The sequence below is a fragment of the Apteryx rowi genome, unplaced genomic scaffold, assembly GCF_003343035.1.
Source record: "Apteryx rowi isolate R43461 unplaced genomic scaffold, aptRow1 scaffold_363, whole genome shotgun sequence".
Lineage (NCBI taxonomy): Eukaryota > Metazoa > Chordata > Aves > Apterygiformes > Apterygidae > Apteryx > Apteryx rowi.
Window position 1 is genome coordinate 30,397 of NW_020450119.1, and position 24,356 is coordinate 54,752.

The 24,356-nt window shown below is 47.7% G+C and overlaps 2 protein-coding genes across 3 annotated transcripts in view; one reads left to right on the forward strand and one right to left on the reverse strand.

Annotated features, from left to right (window-relative positions):
* Nucleotides 1-24,356, reverse strand: part of LOC112969687 (NACHT, LRR and PYD domains-containing protein 3-like) — a 55,461-nt gene that overhangs the window by 20,840 nt on the left and 10,265 nt on the right. The window contains exon 1 of one of the 2 annotated variants that reach the window (XM_026073207.1): nt 10,471-10,485. The exons of the other annotated variant lie outside the window; for it this stretch is intronic. The gene's annotated coding sequence lies outside the window, so the exon portion shown is untranslated. Of the gene's footprint in view, nt 1-10,470; nt 10,486-24,356 lie in introns of those variants that run through there. 2 annotated transcript variants of the gene reach the window in all.
* On the forward strand, nt 1,638-17,094 carry CEND1 (cell cycle exit and neuronal differentiation 1). The gene is made up of 2 exons (XM_026073219.1): nt 1,638-1,703; nt 16,507-17,094. The coding sequence occupies exon 2, from the start codon at nt 16,690-16,692 to the stop codon at nt 17,092-17,094; it is 405 nt and encodes a 134-aa protein (XP_025929004.1). The 5' UTR covers nt 1,638-1,703; nt 16,507-16,689.

The following is a 24,356-nucleotide window of genomic DNA, read 5'->3' on the forward strand; positions in this document are numbered from 1 at the left end:
CATTGTGGGAAACTCCCAAGTTTTTTTTGCCTCCTCCCCCCCCCACATCCCCCGGAGCCTCCCTCCCTCCCTCCTCTCTGCGGAAGAGCCGGCTCCCGAGGTGGGACTTGTGCGAAGGGCCGGAGGAGCGAAGGTAAGGGCTGCCGCTTTCTTGGCTGCACCTCTGTGCGTGCCGGAGGCTGGGGCGAGTGCGGGGGGCTGAGCGGCACGGGGCTGCCTAGCGAGCGGCGGAGAGATGCGCGCCGTTCGTCTTCAGGGCAGCCTAGGAAAATAGCGAGCTACTGATCTACCTGCTCAAGGTGAGTGTCTGCCTCTCTGCAGCTACGTGAGATGGAGGACAGGGGACTGCCGGGCCGGCCGGCTCGGGAATGAGAGCGCCTCACTGCGCTGTTGTCTCGGCTCATTGGTGCCGGTGCTGTCTGCCCAAAGCGCCAAGGACAGGGACAGGGGCTGGCTGGGGGCGGTTGCCTTCCTGCCCAAGCTCTCCTCTTTGCTCCCTGAAGGTCAGGCAGCCAAGAGGAGGCACTGGCACGAGTGCAAGTGCGTGGCAGAGAGCCAGCCCACCTGCCTGCCTCCACGTACCCGCTTTTTGCCCCGGCTGCCTTTGAGGGATATGCTGCTCTTGCTTAATCAGAGCTGGGGTGGCTGCTGGGGAGGAGGCATCAGCCCTAGGACAGAGGTTGGGAATATCATGTTGCAGAAGCTCTGTAGAGGCAGAGAACTGGCTTTGGCTACATAAAACCAGAGCTGACCGTATACCGGAAATGATACCGTCAAGAGGAAGGAGGGGTAAACTGCATCACTAGCTAAAATATTTTGATCTTATTAGGCAAATAGTAAACCTCCCCCCACCCTGCTCTGCCCGCAAAGGTTTTGCTTTGGATTCCAGCTGTGAAGTTTCTTCTCCTGTCTGCCTACACCATCTTGTTTGCCCTTCATTCTGCCTTGACGGGGTTTACGTCTCTGTTTAATTGCCATCAGTCCTGAGGCAAGGGGCTAAGCAACCAACCGCCGCTAGGACTAGCCAGCAGCCCTGTTTGTTACTCTTGGCCTTTTTCGAGTTGGGGTTTGTCCTGGTAGGAAAGGGGGCTCTGATATCCAAGGAATATCCTTTGATATTGTCCTCTCCCCCCCGCCCCCGACATTGTGCTGGGAAGGCATTCATGAAGGGCAACCTGCCAAAAAAAAAAAAGGGAGGGAGGAATGAGAGGTGGCAGAGGCAATAGTGTGTCCTTGAAGCTCTCAGGAGAAGTTGCACCAACCGGGTGGGAGAACGGGGAGGGGGTACTGGACCAGGGCTCCTGTTTCGGGGTGGGTGTTTCCAGGAATGAAATGCATGGGGAGCACGTCTTAGTCTTTTCAGTCTGCTGACGTTCCTGCCTCTCAGTGTACCTCTCTATGCATCTGTGCCCTGCGTGTTTGCAAAGACCTGTTGATTTGGTCCGGCCTCAGTGCTCTGTGACCGTCTGCTGGCTTCTGATGGGGGAGGGTGGAAGGAAGAGGATTTTTATTCTTGAGTGGAGGTCAGCCTGGGAAAACTTCAGTAGGGGGGTGATAGGAGGAAGTGCTGCCCTGCCCGCTGCAGTCCCGTTTTCCTGGGTGGGGCTTGGCCAGGATGCTGTCAGGAGAGGGAGGATGGACTACGCTGAACTGAGCTCTCCGCTGGATCTCAGGACTGACCTCTAAAAGTCTGACCTTCACAGGTTTGACCTTCAGCGTTTTCCTTCTTTCCTTTCCTTTCTCAGCCACGGCRCCTGGCGCCAGCCTCTAACCCCACGATATTGTGGCAAGACAAGGGAGAAAATGCAGAATTCTCTGCCGAYGCACAGATTTAGTCCACTGCCACCATCCCCTCCTCTGGCTGGCTGCCAGGACCGAGGGCTGGTGAGCTTCAGGAYGCACTGGACCCACCTTTGGTCGGGCCTCAGGGCAGGCAGACATTGCAGAGGGGACGGATAGGGGCAGGGCAGTTCTCCGTGCAAGCGTTTTGGTGCTGGAAGCATTTGGGCATCCTTCCCCAGATCCTCCCCAGCCTCCTGCGGGCAGCAGGGAGAGCGAGCGCTCAGGATTTGCTGCCCAAGGTAAGCAGGGGGCTTTCTCCCAGAGCGTGCCAGAGGCCTCCGTGCTTTTCTCCCTGAAGGGTAACCRCCTCGTGCTGAATTGGCCCCTTGTCTGGCTGCAGTGGCTTCTTCCATTTCAACTGCAAARCAACAGTTTTCAGGCTGATGCCTGCAAATCTGCGAGCTGGAGGATTYGGCACCTTGCTTTGCGCATGCAGAATTGCCCTCGTAATCTTTTTGCCTGCCCCAACCACGCTGCATTGGGGGTTGCTGGTGACATGGCGAGACCCTGGTGCAGTCCTGGATCAGACAGAGGSGACAGGTCCTTCAGGATGCCAATACGCTGAAGAGAGCTGTCAAATTCACTGCTGCTTAGCGCAGTGGTTGGGGTGTCAGAGACGATCATCCCTTCTTTTCTTTTTTGCTTGTGTTTGCTTTTGCGAGAGAGAAGGGACCCACTAGCCGGCCTGGAAATGGCCTTAAAAACATCATTTAGAAGGGAAATTTGCCCCCCCCAGCTGGCAAAATTGCCTACCACAAAAATTAGAAAGCAGACAGAGCTGCAARGCCATGAGGATCCTAACGCACTTGAGTGAGCTGTTAGAAAGGAGATGAGCCTATTATACTTGAATACTAGCTGCTGGCTTGTGGGGGAGCGGCACCCCAATTTGGAAACCTCTGCCCTCTTGGCTTATGGCCCTGTATATACCTATTCCCTGCAGAGATCCAAGCTTTTAGTGCTGGGGTCTTTGCAGCTAACCTCCCCTCCTGGAGCAAGCTGCGCTCTGGGGGGGCGGCTGAGCAGAGTCGAAGGCAGCGCAGACCAGGCAAGCAAAGGAGGAGGGGGTGGCGCTGATGCCGAAAGATGAAGTCGAAGCTCTCGCGGTGGATCTTGCAGGAGGCGCTCCCTGCTCCCCATTCAGGGAGGTGCCCCCTCTCTGCAGCACAGCAAGTCGCCCCCGCAGTGCGAAAGAGCTGCTGCCATCGGATTGCTGGCTCCAAGAGAGCAGCAAAAGCATTATAAAAAAAAGAAAACAAGCCCAAATGAACACGCTTGCAAACCGCTGAGTAAAACAGAGCGTGGCAAAAAGCCAAGGCACTAAGAGCCACCCAGGGCGGGACAGGGGGTGGCGGGGAGGTCTGGGCTGCAGGCTTCGATTGCACAGCGCCAAGGTGCAAGACTTGGGGGCATCCAGCCAGATATGTGTCTGTGGCAYGCAGCCGCGCGCCTGCCCGCGAGAYGTCRCRCCGGAGGGGATGGCTGCGCAGCTCACATGCTGGTTGTGCTTCCGTGACTGCGTCTCCTGAGCCAGCAAAACCGTCCCCATCWCCAGACTACTCCCAATGCTTCAATGTGATGCCCTACCAAATAGCTGCCATCTGACAAAAGTCATCCTGACTATTTTCTCTTTTGCTTCCCCAAATTTCTGCCTTAGAGTGAGTCACGTTCAGTCTTGGGTCAAGGAAAGGCTTAAGCTCTAACACCTTGTGATTTGGAAGGGCTAAAAGTTACAGTCATGTACCGACAGGAAAAAGAAGCTGTCAAGTGAGAAACAGAATTTTTGATTCTATTTCTGAGGGAGTCTCCGAAACCCAGAATTAAAGCTAAGACAGAGCACAACAAAGTGAGATGCTCTGAAATTATTTTAGTTATAACAGTTTCTCTTTGGAAGCCCGTGCACAGTGCTATGACCCTGAAAAGCCAGGCTTAACAGCAGAAAGGATGTTTAAAACCTARTCCCAGCAAGGTATTTTTCAGATTCTCTATAATGCTAAAAATGGTTTTGCTGTGAAGCATGGCTGAGAGAGCAGCAGGCTCAGCTGCATCTAAAGGGCTGATGGCACTCGAGTGGCTGACCATGCGATTTACATGGCTTCACCATGTATGACCAGCCAACATAAGACTGGATCCACACCCRGTGTAATTCAGTGCCGACCCCTACAGACATCAGTCAGAGCAGGCAATTTGCACCCCTGGAGAGTTGGAGACCAAACCTTGTACTCCCCTGGGCTGATTTRGTAACACTTCCCCCATTTCTGCCATAGGTAACCATGTCCTCGGGYGACTGAGTCAAACCTTTAGAAAGRGGGGTTGGTTTTGCTTTTGCTTTTRTAYCAGTGCAGKGTGCCAGGCAGCGAAAAACTTGGATCATTAGTTGTCACTTTGGGACCCTGCGTGGTGACGGAGGTGTGAAGGAGTGGATTTCATGGGGTCTTTCTGGCTTCAGGCTATATATTTTTAATATGGTTGTGGGAAGAAAGTGGAACTGAACTGCGAGTGCTTTTTAGTCCATGTTGCTGCACAGAAATGGCTTGAAGGRGCCATGGCTTGAAGGAGAAGATAACAGAGCAAAAATGTGGCATTACTCTACAGAGCACCTCAACAGCATAGGTTAGAGAGAGCAGTGTTTTGGATTATTAAAAAGAAAAAAGCACCATGAAAAGAACCAAGTAAAGCCTCAGGAGGGAGTATGGTGTGCATCTCTTTGCAATGTAGACCAGCGTCTCTCCGAGAATAAAATGGCTGCGTCGTCCACCCTGGAGAACGCCCCGGGAACAGGACAAGCATGGCTCGCTCTTAGCTCAGGTCTCATCTGCCAAAACGGGGTTGCGGGGCAGAAAAAGCCATTAGGCAGCGCCTGGGTGGCCACTGGTGCTCAGCGCATCGGGGCTGGCTGCCAGGGCACTAGCTGCTGCGCTGGGCCCCAAAACGCTGCGTCAGCCACACGGGGAGCACGGCTGGGCCGTGGCGGGGGAGGACCACTGGTGGCGGCATGCACTTTGCAAGCCGGGGCTCTCTGCTCCATCTGTCACTGGTGCTGGCGTACAGGGGTGCCCAGACTCTGCATCCCACTGCTGTGGTTGCCCCTTGTTCCCTTTTCAGATGCGGCAAYGGAAGGCAAAGCCAGTTTTGCAGGGCTACGCAAGCCCACGCTATTCCYGGCTCCAGCCTCGGTGCCATATATAATGTAACCACTGAACATGGTTGATGCCTCCCCACCGAGCTGGGAGAGAGGTGATGTGTCTTGGCAGCACGAAGAGCAAGGGGTAGGGTCCTGCAAGGGCTGCCATGCTCTGGGACGATGGACAGATGATCACTGCAGCTTTGGCTGCCCTGGGGAATATGCCAGCAGGAAAGAYGCCGGGAAAGTGACGAAAGCGCCAGGTCTCGGTGCAGCAGCGGGACTGACGCAGCTGCGTGGCAGCAGCTTCTCCAGYGAGCCTCCCCCTGTGGCGGTGATTTGAAGCAGCTGCCACCAGTGAAAGCACTTTCAGCTCTCTGACGCTCTCCCTGTGAAGCTTCAAAGGGCTTGTCTGAGAGGGAAATGCTTAATGCAGGACCAGGGCGGAGGGATGTGGGGAAGAGCAAGCAACAGCTTGGGAAAGGGCTTCATAAATAGCTCATCAGAGCAAAGTGGGTCAACAATATTTGCTGCAACTTGGTGCTGCTGTCTCCAAGCCTTCCCTTTGCGAGGGCCAGCAAACACAGCCGTCTCCCTGCACAGCCTGGGACTGTTAAAAGGGATCTATGAAAAGAGATTCCTGATCTAGTTGCATTGTCTTTGCATTTTATCACATTTACTGTGCATTACGTCAGGAAGGGGGTGGGGGTGACGGGAAAATAGATGGGAAGGTAGCTGAAAATCTCCTTGGGGAGTTGCCTACAGCAGCTGAACTCAACACAAATGCCTTATGTAAAGCTGTTGTAATATTTATGATAATACTGCGAGGTGCTGCATTACCTCATCTGTCTCCGCAGCAGCTCTTGAAAATGGGGAGAAGGCTTAGTCACACTATGCCGTCACTTGTCTTAGGTGCTTGTATGGCATTTCACTGCCTTTAAAGTGTTTACTGCCACAGCAGCTCAGAAAGGGAGGGAAGTGTTATTTGCCCCTTTCAGAGACTGGGAAACCARGGCACTGAGAAACAAAATGAGCTGCTCCCAGAGAAGGAGCCTGGAATGAGGCAGGGAAGAGAACCCAGRTCTTCCCAGTCTTGATGAACCTCTCCTCCTCTGTATGGAAGCAGAAGCAGAGGCACAGACCCCAGAGGAAGCTTTCCAAGAGACACCTAGGCAGAGGCCTGGTGCAAGTCCTTCAGGCTACATTACTTAGGGGTTAGACAAGAAGGTCAAGAGTCCAAGTGTGGCCCCTTGGAGCCATCAGCAAGCTTTGACTTCAGCAGGAACAGAGTTAGGCCATGCCTATCTTTGACAGTTTTTTCACTAACATCACATCCAAGCCTTTTTTGGGACTTACTGATCCAGCACTAATGTGGCCAGCCATAATGACCTGACTGTTCTGTGCTGATCCCAGAGTCTCTGTTTTGGTACAGGTCCCAGCTCAGCTGACTTACAGTGATGTGAGCAATGCATCTCTGGTCCTCCCTACAGGGTTGCCATCATAGCGACAGGTCAACATCCATCACTGTTGGCTCTAACCTGCAGGATGGGCAGARCCTTGCAGAAGGATCTCCCTCCACCATGCTAGCGAAACGGGTCAGCCACCTTTGGTTGTGATGTTGAGTGGTATTTCTTTAAGGAGAGCAAAGGTCTATTTGCTGTGAGCACTGGTTAATAGGCAAGATGGAAAATGAGGCCTTCTYGCTTCCCACTGAGCACAGCTGCTGCACGAGCTCAGCCTCCCACAAGTCAGTCACTCTGTTTATTCTTTCCCAATGCCGCACCAGCCGTCTGGCTTGATTGCAGGCTAACAATGAGCTGCCTCTGTGGAAGAAGTAAATGGGAATCTAGGATATCTTAGGCAAGATATTTCTGGCAGAGGTAGGTGGATGTTCAATCTAAAATGCTGAGTTCAAGTCAAGTCTGGCCAGACCCATACAGCGGAGAGGAGTTCAGCCTGGAGCAGGGGCAGAGGCAGGGCTGCAGAAGTAATTAGAAAAATGGAAGAGCAAATCTCAGGAGCACAGACTGGCAAAACCRGGCTTCCAAGGCCAAACAAAATGAAGGAAGAGGGATGATAGGATGCTAATCTACTGAACAGCTTGGGTGGATAGCAGAGCTACTAAAATGAAGCAGAGCTACTTAAATGAAAAGACACAATTGACTGATGATGCCCCTTCAGTTGCCAGAAGCAATAGGATGTGCTGGTGGATGGTACAAACTATTTGATAAACAGATGTCCTCAGAGGACAGTGGAGGTGTTSTGTTCAAGTCGGTGAGCTCTTTAAGATGATTCCCATGGGAAAAAGCTGGGCTAACCTGGCCATGAGTCAGAAAGTTAATTCTAATTCCTACCCTAAAATAACTCTCAGAAGTCTGACATTTTGGCCCAGTCTTCTGGTAGCAGCTGTGGAGGGATAAATCCTCATAATTTTTAAGRTGGGACTTTTATGGTTTCTTATGTGACATGCATTTGAGCTAGCCAGGAGTACATTCCCTCCTGCAGCGTGGTCCTTCCAGTCCATGCTTCTAGTCCCTTCTTTTCTTAATTCACTTCCAAGCTGCCTTTGAGGTCCAGGGAGGTGCAAAAGACAGCTTCATAGGCGCTGACAGAGTGCCTGGTCCAGAGCACTTAGGTCTGCAGCGTGATGGTCATCCACGTTATTGTGATATGGAAATAGCAGCAGCGCTCATTTGCCACAAAGCTCAATGGTGTCTTTACCTCAGGGAGATCACCACCATGTCCCAGGTATCTGAGGGCCAAGAAGGGGTTGGGACTGGGAGGATGGTGCGAAAAATAGGCAAGCAGAGAACTGCAAAACACATCTTTCCATCTCCCTGTTTCTGGATGGTCACAAGTCCAGGGCTGGCCTTTTCCACCTAGAGCCAGAAGTTTGTATGTGACCCCTCCTGCTGTTGGCCATGTGTCAATCTGTTACCCATGATCAAGCCTTCAGGAGGATATGCTTGTGCATGGGGAGATTTGCTGATGGACTGTCTTTGGGAAAAGAAAGGGAGGTGAGAATGGTCTTGAGCTTCAGGATCTTAGGAGTGACACACCAAACTACCCCCTTGGCTCTCTGAAATAATCCCTTCTCCAGCTCACCTGTAGCAACATGCTTGACTGCAACCTATTTCTTCCTTCTGCCACAAAACCACAAGTGGCAATGAACCAGCATTGCCGTGTGGCCCAGCCACATCCTCAGCTCTCTTTGGAGAAGCCTTCACCTGTCAGGAAAGACTACTTTTTATTTGGCACCTTCCTCAGCACATCAGCAAGTGGCCTTAGACATGTGCTCCAGCTGTTTTCCATTTTTCCTCTGACCACCTCAGACAAGACCTCTTTAGCGATGGTAATACTTCATATGTCTATAGTTTCTTCCACCTGAGGGTCTCACATTGGTGAGTTTAGTCTCATATCATCTTAATTCAATTTTCACGAGGCATTGAAGAAGAAAGCTTAAGACACATGCAAAGGTCACATAGGAAGCCTGTGGCAGCACTGGCTCTCCCCTGTAACAGCCCTAGTTTCTAATAGCCTGGTCCCTCAGCACTTTCAGTTCATAGCTGCCTTATCTGCTGTCGTCAAAACAATGCTTTTTTCTTGTTTTTTTTTCTTTTTTCCTTTTCAGGAAGTTATTTCTTTTCAGGAGCCTCTTCAAAGTGGCCAAATCCTAATTTCCCTGTTTATGTGCACAATCTGCCACAGGAACAAAATCTGCAGACTTCAGTCTAAAATTACCTGCTCTTCACCTACCAGCTGGTGCCAGCGCCTGAATCAGTGACAGTAATTCAATCCTGTGAGCCAGTTTTGGCAGGTGCAAATTGCACTCACCAAAGGGAAGCTGTGTGTTTGAAAAGAGGGCCTTTTTCCATGCCTTAGAAAGCTAGTTTGATCTTAAGTGACCAAATGCAGGCATGCCACCTGAGACTTACAAAACCTGCCTAAGGGATCTGGGAAGCTCTTGAAATTAATTGGCATTCAGCACCCATTATTCCTCGGTGATGCTGAAAACCTCTTCCTCTGTTGGTATAAGAGCAATTGACTGAAGGATATAATGAGGACTGYATTGGGTGTCATGTTCTCAGGTACCTTAAAGCCCTCTCAGACTCAGAAAAGGGGGGCTGGGTCCTGTGAGGCACAGGCCATCTCCTCCAGCCTCGCTGAGTGCTTTCAACTCTCACTGACTTCCAGCTATGTAATTTCAAGGGGAACTGACAGCAGGCTAGGTCACATATGTCATTCCCTCATGGAAGACCTCTTTCCCCAACCTGTGGGAGTTTCRCAGACTGCTGCCCATCCCTGGCCCAATCAGTGTGGAGTTGCTGCATGGTCTTTCCCACGGTTTAGGTGCTTCAGACCAAGGTGTTCAGGGGTTGCCAGTGGAGTCAGGGCAGGAAGAAGCATTAATGCTTGCCTAGTAAGAGGGGCCCACTTAATTTCTTGCCCAAAAGCCAACACAGGCCGCACTACTTAGCTCAGGATAATGGGGCCTGGGTACTTGTAACATGCTTCTCTTAGAACAAAAAAGACAAACCTTTAGGGCATTTCTTTTCCAGACTGCTGAGAATGATTAAGAAGTGTAGGAGAGATGAAGCAGGGATGAAGGAAGATGACCTGAGGATTTTTAAAGCCTTTTCTGCTATTTATGGCTCTTACTACATGGCATTGCTACAGGTCAAACCTTGCCAGTAGCTATTTCTGATATCAGTATTTTCAAGTGGAGGACACCTGGAATTTGTGGCTGGATCTCTTTTGTTGCAAGTATAAATTCAGATAAATAAGCAAATAGCACTGAGATGAAAGACATTTTGCTCCTGCCTGGCCAGCACAGGGGAGGTTTGGGGCCAGATGGCCTGCTCAAGGAGAGGATACAGATGCCTGGGCCCCAGAAGAGGAGAGTGGGGGAAGGAGGTCTTACTCCCCTCAGGGTATAGCCCAAATCTTGCTGTAGTGACTGTGCATCCTCCCATGGCCTGATATACAATCCCACTGTCTTGGCTGAATTCTTGCCTGCTGACACAGCACAACAGTCTRTGCCAGTGTGGCATCTGAGGATCTGCTTTTCACCTATTCTTGGGTGTGTGTGACCCTGCGCACATCTGTGGGGTGCAGCTTCCCACCCCAGCCCAGATCCCACATTCAGTAGCTGCTGCTCCATCTTGCAAAGCTGCCTTTTCTTTCTAACTTGAAACACTAACTGGAAGATTATGAGGCTCAGGGATGGGGCTGGTCACTGCAGAGGGAAGAGGACAGGCCTGTTCCGATAAAACTAGAAATGACTCATCTGTTCCATTCGGTGCAGGATTGATGCAGCTTTCATCTGCACCCACAGGAGATGGAGGAATTAGCATCTGCATTTGCTAATTTTCGGGGGGGGGGGAGTTGAGGCAGAAAAAGTGCCCTTCAAGGAGGCAGAAAAAGCTGTATTCCTTACATCAGTCTTGTTGCCTTGGCTGGGGCTAGCTTGTAGAGTGGTTGCACTGGGTGGCTCATACTGCACTGACCTTGAGAACTGCAGCAGCCAGAAGCAGTCCAGGAGGACCGTAGTATTTGTGTGCTTCTCACAGCGGCAGGAATTTGGGGGGCTTTTCTTTTCCTTTTTCTTCCTGATCACCGGTTTCATTATCTCTGCTCYCTCTTCCCAGCCTGGGAAGGAGCTGGTTAGCTGCTGCCAAGTGAAAACCTTCCTGAAAAGGCACAGATTGTTAAACAAAGAAATAACATAGGGGGAAGGGAGGGAATGATGCCACTTTCTCACAAAACCTTATTCTCAAGTGCTGCTGCCTGTGTGGGAGGCAGAGAGAGGGAGCTGGAAGGGGGAGGATCGGGTAGGCAGGCAGAGGCAGGGACTGAGGCAGAGAGGGAAGGGAGGAATAAATAGATGTAATGAACTATAAAGAAGAAAGAGCAAAGGTGGAGAAACAGGCCATTAGAGAGAAACCTTCTTTGTGACGGAATGAATGAGGGAAGAGGAGGAGACAAAGGGCTGGGGAGAAAAAGCCTCACACCAGTATACACAGGCTTAGCTTTTGAAAGCCAGAAAAGCACCTTCTTTTCAGTCTCAAGTTGGCTGCAGAGATGCTTAAAGATAAGCACATGCTCATGCCCTCGAAAGCATGGGACTGAAAAGGGGAAGGAGAGCAAAAAGAAAAGAGGAGATGATGTTCAAGGAGATGATGTTCTGCTTGGCGCACTAGGTATGAAAGAGAGTTAAGTGCTTTGCTGCTCAAAGAGGATGTGCTGCTGAGAGCGAGCGCCCCGAGTCCCAAGGGGAAAGGCAGTGCAGATACCTGCAAGCAAGCACAACATTAACCCCAGCAGGTAGCTCCGCTAGCTATGCTGCAGCCGCTGTGGGCAGGAAGGGTGCTTGAGCTGCTCGGGTGCTGAGTTTGACAGTGACAGCCCAGCTCAGGGTTTGGAAAGACAMTGGGCAGTTCCATGACCCAGGTTTTAATCTTCTGTGCAGGCTTGGCTAGAAGTGCCATAGGGGAGGGTGAGAGAGGATAAGATTTCTTTCTTGTTACCTGGGTTTCAGAAAGGCTTGAGGGTTTTCTTTAAATCAACACCCCATGCATTACAAGGTGCYATATGTGTTAGCTCAGTACTGTGTTACTCYCCTGGCTGGACAAGTGGATAAGACYAGGCAAGGAGAGTCAGCTCACTGGCAGGAGGAAAGCTGAGAGAAGARATTGATGGCTCAGGTAAATACTGACAATTTTGGGATGAATTTTGCAGAATACACCAAACTCTTTTTGGAGTCTGGCTTGGCTGACACAGACAGAAATTCAAAATAAGTGAAGTTCAGGGTTAGACAAGAATCAGCATCAATGTGCGGGTATTGGAAGTATGTAAAGACCAATGCAGCAGCAAAGTTCCATGGGTTGATTTGTAGACAGTTAAGCAGGGATTGTGAGGCAAACCTTCCTGATGGCTAGTTTCACTGATGGAAAACCATGGATGGAAAACCCTTTCATGTGGACACTTAAGAACTGCAGATATTTATTTTAGCTTAGTTGGTTTCCAAATCTTTTAAAAMCTTTTCTAATCTGCATAAGCGGCTTGCATTGCTTTTAGTGACACTCACTTAGAAACCAGGAAATTCTTCTAATGAACTGTATCAGTGCTGTGTGGAGCCATGGGACAAGTCCACACAGATGGTGCAGAGTAGGCCATGTGCAGAGTAGGCCATGAGCAACAACACAGCTTTTCTACTTCAGGGAGCCTGGTATCCAGATTTGTTCAATCAAGGGTGTAGATGAGAGATGATATATGTAAACTGAGGTACCTTGGGCTACACAGTGTCCCCATATCTCAGCAAAGAGGTGAATGTGCCCACCCCACAATTTAACCCCACCACCTCTGTACATAACCTTAGGCTACATGTAGCCTTTCTAGGGAAAGCAACAGAAGTTTAGCACTAGGATCTTATAGCATAACCCAACGAAGACTAGAGAGTGTGCGAGTAGTCCACCTAATTGATATCAAAGCCACCAGACAAGTAATTCAGTATTTATGATATGATGAATCTGATTCTCCCATCTTTAACCTCTAAGCCTGCTTCTGTCTTGAGCCCCACTCATTTCTTTGTGTCCCATGTCATTGTTACACCAGATGTAAAATGAGGATAAATTGCTACCAAATGAGAGCAGCAGTGCCTTGCAAGTGACGGCATGCAGTTTTAGCACATAGGAATATGGCCCTGAATGTAAGCAAGTTTTCTGTTAGGCAGAGCATCATGAATGCTCTTCAGARGCAGTAGAAAGGAAAAGGTGGGGCAGATGGTGCTTATGGAAGCATTGCAAAACAAGCAGGGAGAGAAGAATATTCTTGTACTTGGCCAGGACCATGTGCTTATCTATCAAGTCCCAAACTACAGAGAAAGTGCTAAGCTTGGTAAGTGTCTGGGATTGTGTTTCTGAGTGGTGCAAGACGCCCAATTATATGATCCATCCTCACTGAAGAATGAGAGGAGAGTGTTGACATTTTGTGTTTCAAAGGGGACATCTTCAGATTTTGATTTTCGGTAGCAGGAGAGAACATCATTTCCTCCTTTCATTTTTCAGAACACCATTTAATACCACATACTCAGCAATGTAAGTAAGTGTTGCTCAGCAGGAGGAGTCTGGAACCAAACTGATTTGAAAATCTAAGAGAAGACTAGCAACTATTTTATYTAAAGCTGGCTATGAAACCCTGGGGGCAGAATATCTCTTTTCAATGATTTATTTCAAAACTGGCCAGCTTGGATCATCTAATGCATTTTGGAGACTTCAGGCTCCATCTCRCCAAATATTATCCAGCTAAAGGATGGACAGTTCATCTGCCCAAAGGGAGGTGTCTAAGGTAGGTCCAATGAAATGCCTTCTGGAAGTGCCTGTTCTCTCTCCATGCTACAGAAGGAGCTGAGACTACTCTCCTAGGCTAACTGCTTATCTTTCAGATGGCTGAGTGAGAGGAGACCCGACATCTATAGAAAGGGACTGTGGGGTTTCACTAGGATTCCTGTATGGCAGATGCCTTCAGCATGGCTTAAGCATGTCTACATGTCTGACTGCAGCCAGGGATACCCAGGCTGGCTCATGTACTGGAAGCAGTCCAGCTACCATTGCCTGGAGCTTACCACACGTTAATTAATTCCACTGAGATGCAAATGGACATCTTTTGGTCAAGGTGTGTTCTGCATCCCCCTCTGACAAAGTGTTTCAGTGAGAACTTCATTATTCAGATGGATTTTAATTTTAATTCAAGAGGAAGAGACACCTCCTTGCAGATTAATGGTTAAATTCTTGGTGTTGGCTAAGACATCAGCTCTTATGTATGGGAAGCAGGATGGGGAGGAGCTGACTTGACTGGGATGTGGACTGCTAAGGGCTTTACCTGAACAGGAAAATTTTCTTCTGTTCAGAGGAAGTATGTGGTRTACTAGTATCATGGTCACCAAGCCTGATGCAGTGTGGGCTATAGACTTCCATGATTTTGGCACTGGAGTTCCCCCAGTCAGTGCCTGGCATTGGTGAAGATGGTGTCCATCAGACAACAAATGGCTCACAAGGGACAGCAGGAGAAAGTGTAGTTTCTATCTCATACTAAGCAGTAAGCTGTTGCCCCATTTCYCTCTGAACCCAAACCCTGTATTTCTGTGAGTAGGTTTCTTCCAGTTCAGCTTTTTTGCCTAGGTGGAAATTARAACAGAACATTTGTTACCCTGTTTTTTGGAAGAGGTGGCAACACAGACCATTGTTGCAAGCCTGGGACCCTCTCCCTGCCTGTCATTAAAGGAGTGGTCTGGACCCTGTAAGCCATTTTGGAGCAAACATCTATCCACAGACACTGGTTGTCTGTGGAGGTTTCTGAGGAGCCTCTTTGTTTCTAATTCCAGACATTTAATAAACTCATATTTCACTTAGTAGGCAGAAAGCTCTTGGCAGGCCCCTGGCAGCGCTGAAGGTCAGCAGGGAGGTAATGAAGCAGGTCACTCAGATCTGACAGCTGCCTCCTATTTACTCATTATTTTCCAAGCACTAAGTTGACAGGGTGCTGTGCTGCTGGAGGCCCAACAGCAAGCTGCCCTGCGGCYGCTTCTCCTCTTCTTCCTCTGGATAGCAGTGCTACTGTAGCCATGGGAGCTCCATCTGCCAGTTTACCCTGCCCAGACCTCTGTCTAGCTGGGCTTGTGTCAGTGATGGTTTTTGTTGTGCTTTATAACCCTTTGAAGCCTGCTTTGTTCATTTGCTGAACTCTCTGGATCCATCCATGCTGTTTACTGCTTTCATCAGTTCCTTGGCGAAAATGGTTGCAGCTAATCACCTGTGGTACATCTGACAGTGCTCATCACCGCAGGCAAGCCCAGCTAACCACTGCAAGGAGGAGAAAGGAGTGAGACTGCCAGTCCTTGCACAATCACTGTGAGATCCCCTTTACGGTAAATCCACGCAGTTGCACTGGAGTTATATCAGTTTGCACCAGCTGAGGATCTGGCCTTTGCTTTATTTTCCAGTAGCGCCACCAAAAACACTGACAGCCACAATTCTTGTAGTTCTGATATCTATGGTAATCACGGAATTAATCCCTGCTTTTTCTACAGCACCYATCTGGATGGAGAATATCAGACAAGATCACGTGTTTACCGCTCCCTAAACTTAGCTTGGGATAATGCTGCAAAACAAACAGGGTAGACAGTGAGTTACAGGCGGGGAGAAGCTATCAATCTGCTTTCCCATGGAACAAAATGTTCTCTCCTTTACCTAGGAGGAAGGCAGCTGTGGTGAGCAAATGAAAATCAAGCTTTATTTGGTTGGAAATGAGTATATCTTGTCACTGATGAATGGCATTGCATATACGGCTAGGGTGGGTAGGATACCCCAGGTGCCAACTGAACAGAAAGCATGTGGATATATGTATTTGCAGAGTCATTTTGGTAATGAAAAAACAGGGAAATGAAGCTCCACCTAAACCCGTCTGTACTCTGAGCTTGCCAGCATCATGGCAGAGGGTGGATATACAGGAGATGTTAAAGAAGTGCTGTTGTAGTTCAGTGTATTCYTGGACTTCCAGCCATACTGAGCTGTTTCTAGTGTGAAAGCTGTCATTGGGTGGAGGGGTGGTGTAGGTGGGAGGGAACTATGGTAAGAGGGGTACAGAGACCAAGGCAAACCAGAACTGGGAGGGAAGAAGACAGGAAACTGGGAGAGACTGTCTGCCTGATGAATGCTGGCACTGCTCTTGCCAAGTATCCTGGTCCAACAGGCAGGCTTGTAGTTTTTATGTATCACACTTGCTGTGATAACAACACTCAAAAAAGGTTTTAGCCTTATTCTGTGGCTATAAGCTAGCCTCAGTTGAAACTGGCAATGAATGTCCTGTTGTCATGACTAAAAAGTGTAAAATCTCTGTAAAATCCTGGAGAAGCACCTGCTCCAGGATTTGCTTACAATGGCACAGCTGGTTGTGGGCCCAGCCTGCTTTCGCTGGTCAGGTGCTAACATGTACTGTTGACCAGGTTGTGCTCTTTTTCTTTCTTTGTTTCTGCCTTTTCTCTATTCTTTCATTACAGTTGTGCTTAAGAGTCCCATTGTGAGAATAGCAGCCACATTTCCCTGAACATTGTACACCCAAGGAAGAAAATACGGTGCTGTATTCAGGGCACCTACTATGGGGTCCAAAGAGAAACTCTGTGAACTACTAAGCTAAGCTCAAGAGTGAATAACTGATTTAGACCATCCGCTCTCCAGGCCTGCCAATGCTGGTTCCTGATTCAGTCAGCAGTAAAGGGCCAGCACCCTTCAGATGCTATGGCTTGTCTCAGTTACACACAGAGCCTAGTTGGGGCAGCCTGAGATGACAGTTGGTCTGAATTGCTTATTGTTCTCTCAAGGGCAGGCACTGCAGTAGATGCTTTGAATACAGCCCACAATTTGTAAAGCAAGAACCAACAGTTTTCTAGTCTTGTCTTCTCTCCTCCCCTGTTGCCTTTGGGTGGAATAGTACTGGCTTCCTGTCTCCTCTTCACTCACATCTTATTCCTCTGTTTCTTCTTTCAGGTGCTGTATCATGTCCAGGTAGGACACCACCACTGTCAGAATCGTCCCAAGGCAACCGCTCCAAGGAGTTGAGTYGTCCACCTGAGCTGACTCCTCGGCTTTCTCCAGCAGCAGGGCAAAGGAGAAGAGCCAGCACTGTCCTGAGCATCTGACGTCAGATCGCTGCCCACAGCATTCGTAGGGATGGATTCCAAAGGCAATGTCCGAAGYGGAAACAAACCTGATGCCAAGGCCCCCAGCTCCGGAAAGGCAGAAAAGCCCAACCCTGGGCCTGCCACGAATGCAGACAAGAAGGAAACCCCTGCCAAAGAGCAGCCTGCCCCTGCCACTGCCACCGCTACCACCAAGAAGGCAGGTGGCGATGCTGCTGTTGTGAACAACCACAGCAACCTGAAACCCAGTCCTGCCACCACGGAGACACAAGAGGCCACCGGCCAGTCCCCTGACTCTGACCACAAGGGAAACAGCACTGAGGAGTCGCCAGGCAGCATCTTTGACAACATGAAGCCCTTGATCATCGTTGGAGGAGTGGTGGTGGCTGCACTTGCTGTGATTGTGGGAGTGGCATTCCTAGCCCGGAAAAAATGAAGACGGAGACAGGGTGGGGCTGAGAAACCCAACCCAGCTGTACAGTTCCTTTTGAGACAAATGCATGCAGAAAATTCTATACATATCTATATATATAGAGTGAGCTAGATAGGTCAACAACCAACACCAACTGCAACTCCAAGAGTCTTGTTCAGGACAACTGTGCCAGTTTGACCCAATGTGGGTAACTCCATGCACTCAGTGTGTTCTTTCATGTAATATATCTTGGCTTATACCACTGTGTATAGATTACAGCTTCTCCTGATCGGTGTAAATGACGGTGTCCCCTCCCCTCCCCTGTTGTTCTCCCTGGGAGACACCCCCATCTTTCTTGCAGTCCCCTGTTTTCAACTCCAAAGTGTTCTTCGTCCCATCCAGAGTCCCTGCTTTGTGTTTTGGTTTCTGTTTGATTTGTTTTTAAGTTGGGCTGTGGTAAAGAAGATGGAAGGGGAGATGGAGCCTAGTGCTAAGACCCAGTACTCCTGTCACGGTGTGTTGGGCTGGTGTTCATCCAGCACCCACCCAGGGCAAGGGAAGCACTGGGCAATCACAGGAGAAGGCAACTCCTTGGCCCAAACAGCAAAGTGTGATCTCTGATAGATGTCTTGTGTACCTGCTGCTCATCATCCCAACTTTAAAAAAACAACAACTCTAAAGTGCCCAGAGAGAACACAGGCTGGCTGTAGCTGGAGGCTGAGACTGCAGCATGGTAGAGCCRAGTATGCACCTCAGGACATCACATGAAGTTTTTCTCTGGCTGAGCTGCCCAGCTGGAGAATGAGCAAAGGGGGCCGTACTGTGCCCAGCAGTGCAGTTATCAGTGCATGGAGATATCTGGCTAAATCCCATGCCGACTTCAGGCAGACAGAGAGCAGTTGCCATCTGCTTAGTTTCTTGCACGTTGGCGGGCTGCCTTCAGTATCCCCTGACTTGCCAAGGTTGTATGGGCAGCGTTCAGGGATGGAGAGACTTTGTTTTGGATCTAGTATTTCCTAAATTTAGGCTGCACTTTGCATGATGCTGTGACCTCAGCCCAAACTCCAAGTCAGCTGGACTCTTTCTGTTCATTTCCTGGGGCTTTGRATCAGGTCTTTCATCTGAATGTTTTCCCACTAAAGGCTGTGGCCTCTCTGTACATGAGGAGATAAAGAGAGACAAGACCTGATTTTAGGGGCAGACAGGATCTAGGACCCCATGAGAACAGCTGGGACCCCATGAGACCTGCTTTACATCAGGGAAACCTGTTCAAGAGCACTGGAAATCCATCTGTCCTGGAGGGATCTCTTTCCTCCCTCCTATGACAGTAGCAGGGATTTGTGACTCTTCCATGCTTTGAAGTTGGAAACAATTTTCCAGCACTCAGGAACAGACTGGTTTCATTGGTGAGTATCTCAGATCTAAAGCCAGACCTTCTGAGGAGGAAGAGAAGGAAGCCAGATGGCAAGAGGGAGAGTGTTTAATGCATTGGCTGATGTCCTTCCCAGAACACCAAGAACAGAGGGCAGATCTCATTATTCTGAGGGTTTCTGTTAGGCTATTTCTGGCTACTGCAAAGAAGAGTCTTTTGCTTATGTTGTTTTTAAATAGGGTCAGAGCTGAGATGGGGTCAGAACCACAGAGAATGAGTCCTTGGAGCTCAACAGCAGTCCCAGCTAACAGGCAAAGTGTGGGAGTGATACTTAGCAAAGGCTGTGAGAAGGGGGAGTGAGATCAGYACAGATTGGTAAAAGGGCCTTAGTGATATGTGTTTAACTGAGCCTGGATAAATTCAGTGGGTACCAGGCAAAAAAAAAGGTGTGCATTCCTCAGGTATTGCCTCTGCAATATCTGGTTCTGGCAAGATTAGTGGATAGGATGGTGGATGTGTATGACCCAATCTGATAATACTTCTCTTGATTTATGTCTTTCTTATTTACCTCCAAATTTGGTTTGCTGGATACACATGGCCTCCCAAACACAAAAGCCTTTTGACACAGCCTGACCGTTCCTGTGGTGAGATCTGTCATCCACTTCTTTTACTCAAGGCTCCTAAAATATTCCCAAAGGTATGCAGCCTCTGGGAGTATCTGATGCTGTCTTAAGACAAACAAGAGATTGCACACAACTAAAGTTTTAGGTCTATGTCTACCTTTATCAGTACAGACAAAGGGTATGTGTATATTGGGTTCACACTGTTTTTGGACCAAGTGCTAGCAGCCACAGGTGAAATCCTGGTAGCTTAAAGCATTTTTGTCTGTATTCTGAATGTATCTCCTAGTAACAGTATATCCTTTAGAGCCTGTAAAACTTCTTGTTATTGAACTAGGGGTCCATGGCTGGCTGTTTCTATAATGTCATTTTTGTCTAAAGAACTGATTTTCCCTCATCCTGTTTTGCAGATGCTCAGAGGTTAATTGGGAGGGGGAAGGGCAAACAATAGAAAGGGAGTATGAAAGGTGATGGGAAAGCAGAGATGTGAAAGAGAGAAGCTCAGAAGCAGCTCAGAAGCAGTCCCAGCACAGCTCCCTGGCTGCGGCTGCAGCAGGGCCTTGCAAGAGGACACAGTGAGGTCGCTGCACCCCCCTGCATCTAAACTAAGGGGTCTGGGGGTGCTGCAGAGCCTCCAAACCCTSACAGTGCCCTGGCCGCACTTGCACCCTAACAGTGTGTCCTGTTTTCCCCGCAAGGGAAACCTGGGTACACAAGCTAGAAGCAAACCGCAGCACAGTCCAGCCAGGAACCTGGTCTGTACAACTGGGACGCCTGTGCCCACTGGGTACAGCGTAAAGTGTACTTGCAGCCAGCTACCAGGGAGCCATTCCTGGGCTCTCCTTCCCTTAGACCTCCGAAGCACGAGGCTCTTGGCTATAGGGGAATTGTGGTTATGTTGCTCATGAGGGAGGAAATCYGGCTACCCCAGTTCTGATTCATGTTTTGTCAGTGTAGGGTTGGTGATTTTCAGACAGTGACTTCTGTTTTCAAGAGAGAGTCCTGTCTTCATGAGATGCTTCTAGCTGCCCTGTCTGCTCTCTCCCTCTCAGCCTCTGGTGTATGAATTTTCTAGCAGTGTGTGATAACATTACAGATGTAGCATCTAGCTACTCTGCACTGATCAGCATAGACAGACACAGGGGGAGGAAAGAGAAGCACTGCTTCACTTGAGTCTTCTCTTTTTTTTCTTCTTTTTTTTTTTTTTAAGTGTTTTTATATCTTTGCTTTAACCTTTGGTAACAGAAGAGGGAAAAACAGCTCTCAGCCAATATGGGCCAAGACCGTAACTATTTCTGTTAACATCTGAACCCCTTCTTAGAGCAGTTAGATGCAAGGCCAGTAATTTCATCTGAAGAACACACCATAGGAATGGTGATGGGACTGCAGCTCATCATCTGGGAATGTAACCATACGCTAAATCTCCTTAGGCAGTGAACATGGTGTGTCCTGCCCATAAGGGATCTTTCACTTACTGTGATTACCTAACATTTTTGTCTGCTGTCCAGAGTATCTAGAAGCAAGCTTTTTGGTGGTTTGGAAAACACCTGTGTTTATGTGTGTGYGTGTGTATGTGTATATACACAACCCTGCCTTCAAGACTATTCTGTATATGTATGTATGTATGCATACATATAATACATATATTTATACTACTGCAGTCTGGGTAAAGCCACATTCTTTGTAGGAAAAAGGAAAACAGACCTGGAGACGACCCCTCATTTGTTCCCCTGCATTCACACAAAGTGTCCGTGATATCTTTTTTGTGCTATTCACCTCATGCCATGCAGCACCTGAGTTCTTTTTTTGATCCTGGTTTCTTATCACTGCAAAGAATGTACGGCTAGCAAACTGTTGAATGTACAATGTCCCCATTGTGCTAGAAGCTCAAAATTACTGCTCCCTTCCCTCGATAGTCATGTGGGCTACTTGCTTTAAAATAAGGCACTTCTTTTAGACTATACTGAACTATACTGGACTGTGTTGTAGCGCTTTTCAAAGTGTGGGTCTAGTGTTGATTTGAGTCAGGTAGATCAAGCATAGATGCCATACAAGCTCCTAAGCACGCAGCTGGGACAATGCACTTCAGTCCTGACCTGCAAATGACACCCATTTTTAGCAGACACCTCCTGTTCTGCCTTAATGTGCCAGGCCGTGTGGTGGTTTCATTTTGAGAACAAATGTCCAGCGAGAAGTAGGCTGAGAAGAGCAAATTCATCTCTCTCAGAATCAAAGTGAGATTGAAGGCTTAAATGATTGAACTCGCTGTGCTAAATAAATAGTTGTCTTTTCTCGTACTGAGCACATGCTGTTATTTGCTTGATGTTATTCTTTGTGTGGTGTTTGTGATATGAAGTCCTTTTAGTGATATCTCCATCGGGAGAATGAATTAATGCTTAAAACTGATAAGATTCTGCGCTTGGAATTTGAAGAGATCTAGATTGCTAGTTTACTCTYTTGATAAAGTCTATAAATTAGAAATTTGAAAAACTGATTTCACAGACATTGCAGCTTATCACTAAAACTATAGGTTCAATTACTACGCTTGATCTCAATCTATTTTTAAGGAGCTGTAAGTTTTAGTCTAATACAAAGATGTTGTTATGGTCTCTTGGGCAACTCAGTAGAAGGTTTTCCAAGTTTCTAACTTCAAGAAAGTTGAAATGGATTACATTTCCGCTTCCTCTTTCTACTGATTTAACAGGCTATGGATAAATCCTCTTACTCTTAACAGTTCTGCAGAAGGATACAAACAAATCTGGAAGCCAAAGGATAATATAACAGCATTTTCAAGATGGTAAGAATGCATTCTTGTAGGTGCTGATCACCTCTCGGGCTCAAACTTAACAAAGCACTGAACAATTGCTTGCCGTTAAGCACTTTYTAGCTTCATTAGGTTCAGTGACAAATGCAAAATGTATTTATGTCTTTGCTGAATCAAAGCTTTAGGGATTGATCCATAGGCTACTGAAAACAAGGGGAATTTTTTCCAYTGGTTTCAATATATCATGATCAGGTCTTAAGATCTTATTGGCAGCAGGGATATGATTGCAGGTCACTGTAAAATATAAAGCCATTTCAGTGGCATGTTTTTTTAAACTGACAAAAATATTTCTTAGTCCTTCTGCTGAGTAYATAAATGAAGTATTAACTGAGGCAGTCATGCTCATAGCCATGCTTATACCTACATTAATATTTGTGTATAAATAACAGTGTAAGTAAAAAACCCAGAGCTGGTGAGAGGAAAAGATTCCTGCCTTTAAAAATTCCCTTCCTTTTCTGGAAATGCCACTGAGGTTTAGAACGCTGAACATTTCTGACTGTTCAAACTGGTCAAAAGTAATCCTGAAGACTTGAAAGAAAATTTATCCTTCAAAAAACAAACAAAAAAGGAAGACAACGAAAAACATATCCAAAAAGTGAAATTCCAAGAATTTGAATCACCTCTACAGCTGATTCAGTGCTTCAATTCAGTGCTTCTGAGAGGATATGAAAAACAGTGCAAAGAAATGCAGAAAAARTACATGACATCATTATCTTAACAATTTTGTTAAGGACACATTAATTTTTATAGCCTATTCACTTCTATTTTTTTCTAAGGCAAAAGCAGAAATGACCAATTCCTTATAAGCCATTAAAATTAAACTTTGCTAACTGGCTTTTCCAAATGCATTTTTGTTAGCACTGCTCAATGTTAAAGGTTTTATGAAAAACAAAAACCATGGTTCTGCCTTAGAAGTCRGGCATCTCCCTCTGTGAAGGGGGTTGGCTCTGGCATAAATAATCAAAACTCTGTATCTAAATTWGCAGTTAATTTCTCAGTTTTGGAAGCCCAGAATCAGGACATTTCCTGACATTTACACCAGAGGGATTTGGTCCTTTATTCTTTCATGGAGCAACCCACTGATGTTGAAGGGCTGACCTGGACTGTCTGCACATTTTAGGACTTATGACTGGCRCTCCTTTGACAACAATTCCACTGCGGAGTACAGCAATCTTCTGGGCCAGGGTATACAGTACCACTTACTTTTACTTCAGAAATTATGCTCTGTGGATTACAAAGAAGCCAGAAGAGGACAATATGAACACTGTCTGCCTAGTTCTGTGGATTAAATATTGCTGCTCTGTTTTCAGTTCATAATCTATCCCTAAGCACTTGTCCTGCAATGGCTCTTTTTGGCTTCTCATTCTTTTTCACACCTCATGTGTCTCGTTTCGATTGGAATTTAGTTCTCTCACAAAGTTCATCTGTTTGAAATATTATTTGATGTTATTAATGGAAAGTTATTTTTTAAGCTGCATTAAGGGCAAAGAGCACAGAATAAAGCATCTTAGCTCTCATGGTGAACATGTGGCAAAAATGAGATGGTACTTAATCTAAGTTCATCAAACTGAATGTAGTTGTACAGAATGTTGCTCTCCTTGAGTTAGGTTATGATATCTTGATTTCACCAGTACAGATGATGATGACAGGTACTATCAATGGTACTGCAATTTGGCTGAGAGACATTGGCTTGGAACATTCAGTCTGTGCCATTCAGTTTGACTTGGCTGAGCCAGTTCCAATGTCATTTTTCTTAATCTTTTATTGCATCTTCCTGCGATTAGCTCAGATCACATTGCCTTGGTTGACTGGCAATGGGAAGTTTAATCCAGTGCTTTTATCCCTTGAGCAAGGGCTTTTACGATGAGGACTTTTTCCTCCTCTATTTTAGATCAACAGTCCAGCCATGTGACCGATTTCCCTTTCTCTGCCCAAATTCCTAGACTGTCTGCCCATACCAGATCCTCAACGGGTACAACCTACCTGGCTACACTGGTTTCCAAAGATCTGCTTGATTCATTGCTTTGCTTGCGCTTTACTGCTTCTTCAGCTATTGAACTGTATTCCCTTTCCTTTCCCTATTTTTTTCCAAGGCARTTTTGCACATGTGGCCCCTCCACAACTAGGCAGAAACCCTGCCCCAGTGCAGAGGTAGATTTTGGGTAGCCCCATTCAAAAGATATAGCAAACATTCAGCTRCTGAGCACCCAGGGGAATGCAAAGACTGTGTAGCTCACCAGGGAACATATGTGGTTTTCATCTGCTCTAATTGCTAAGGCTCTTGAGTTAGTTTGAGGGTTGGAGACTGCAAAATGCTGTGTGCTCTCCTCTGCCACAGAAGCTCAGCACCTGAGARCACTGAACCTGTAGCTGGCAGGTCTCTTTCTTGTCCTTGCTTTTCCATGTCAGTGAACCACTGCAAGGTCACAAGCTTGGCTGAAGATCAAAGTCCTGCAGGCTGCCTGCCAGT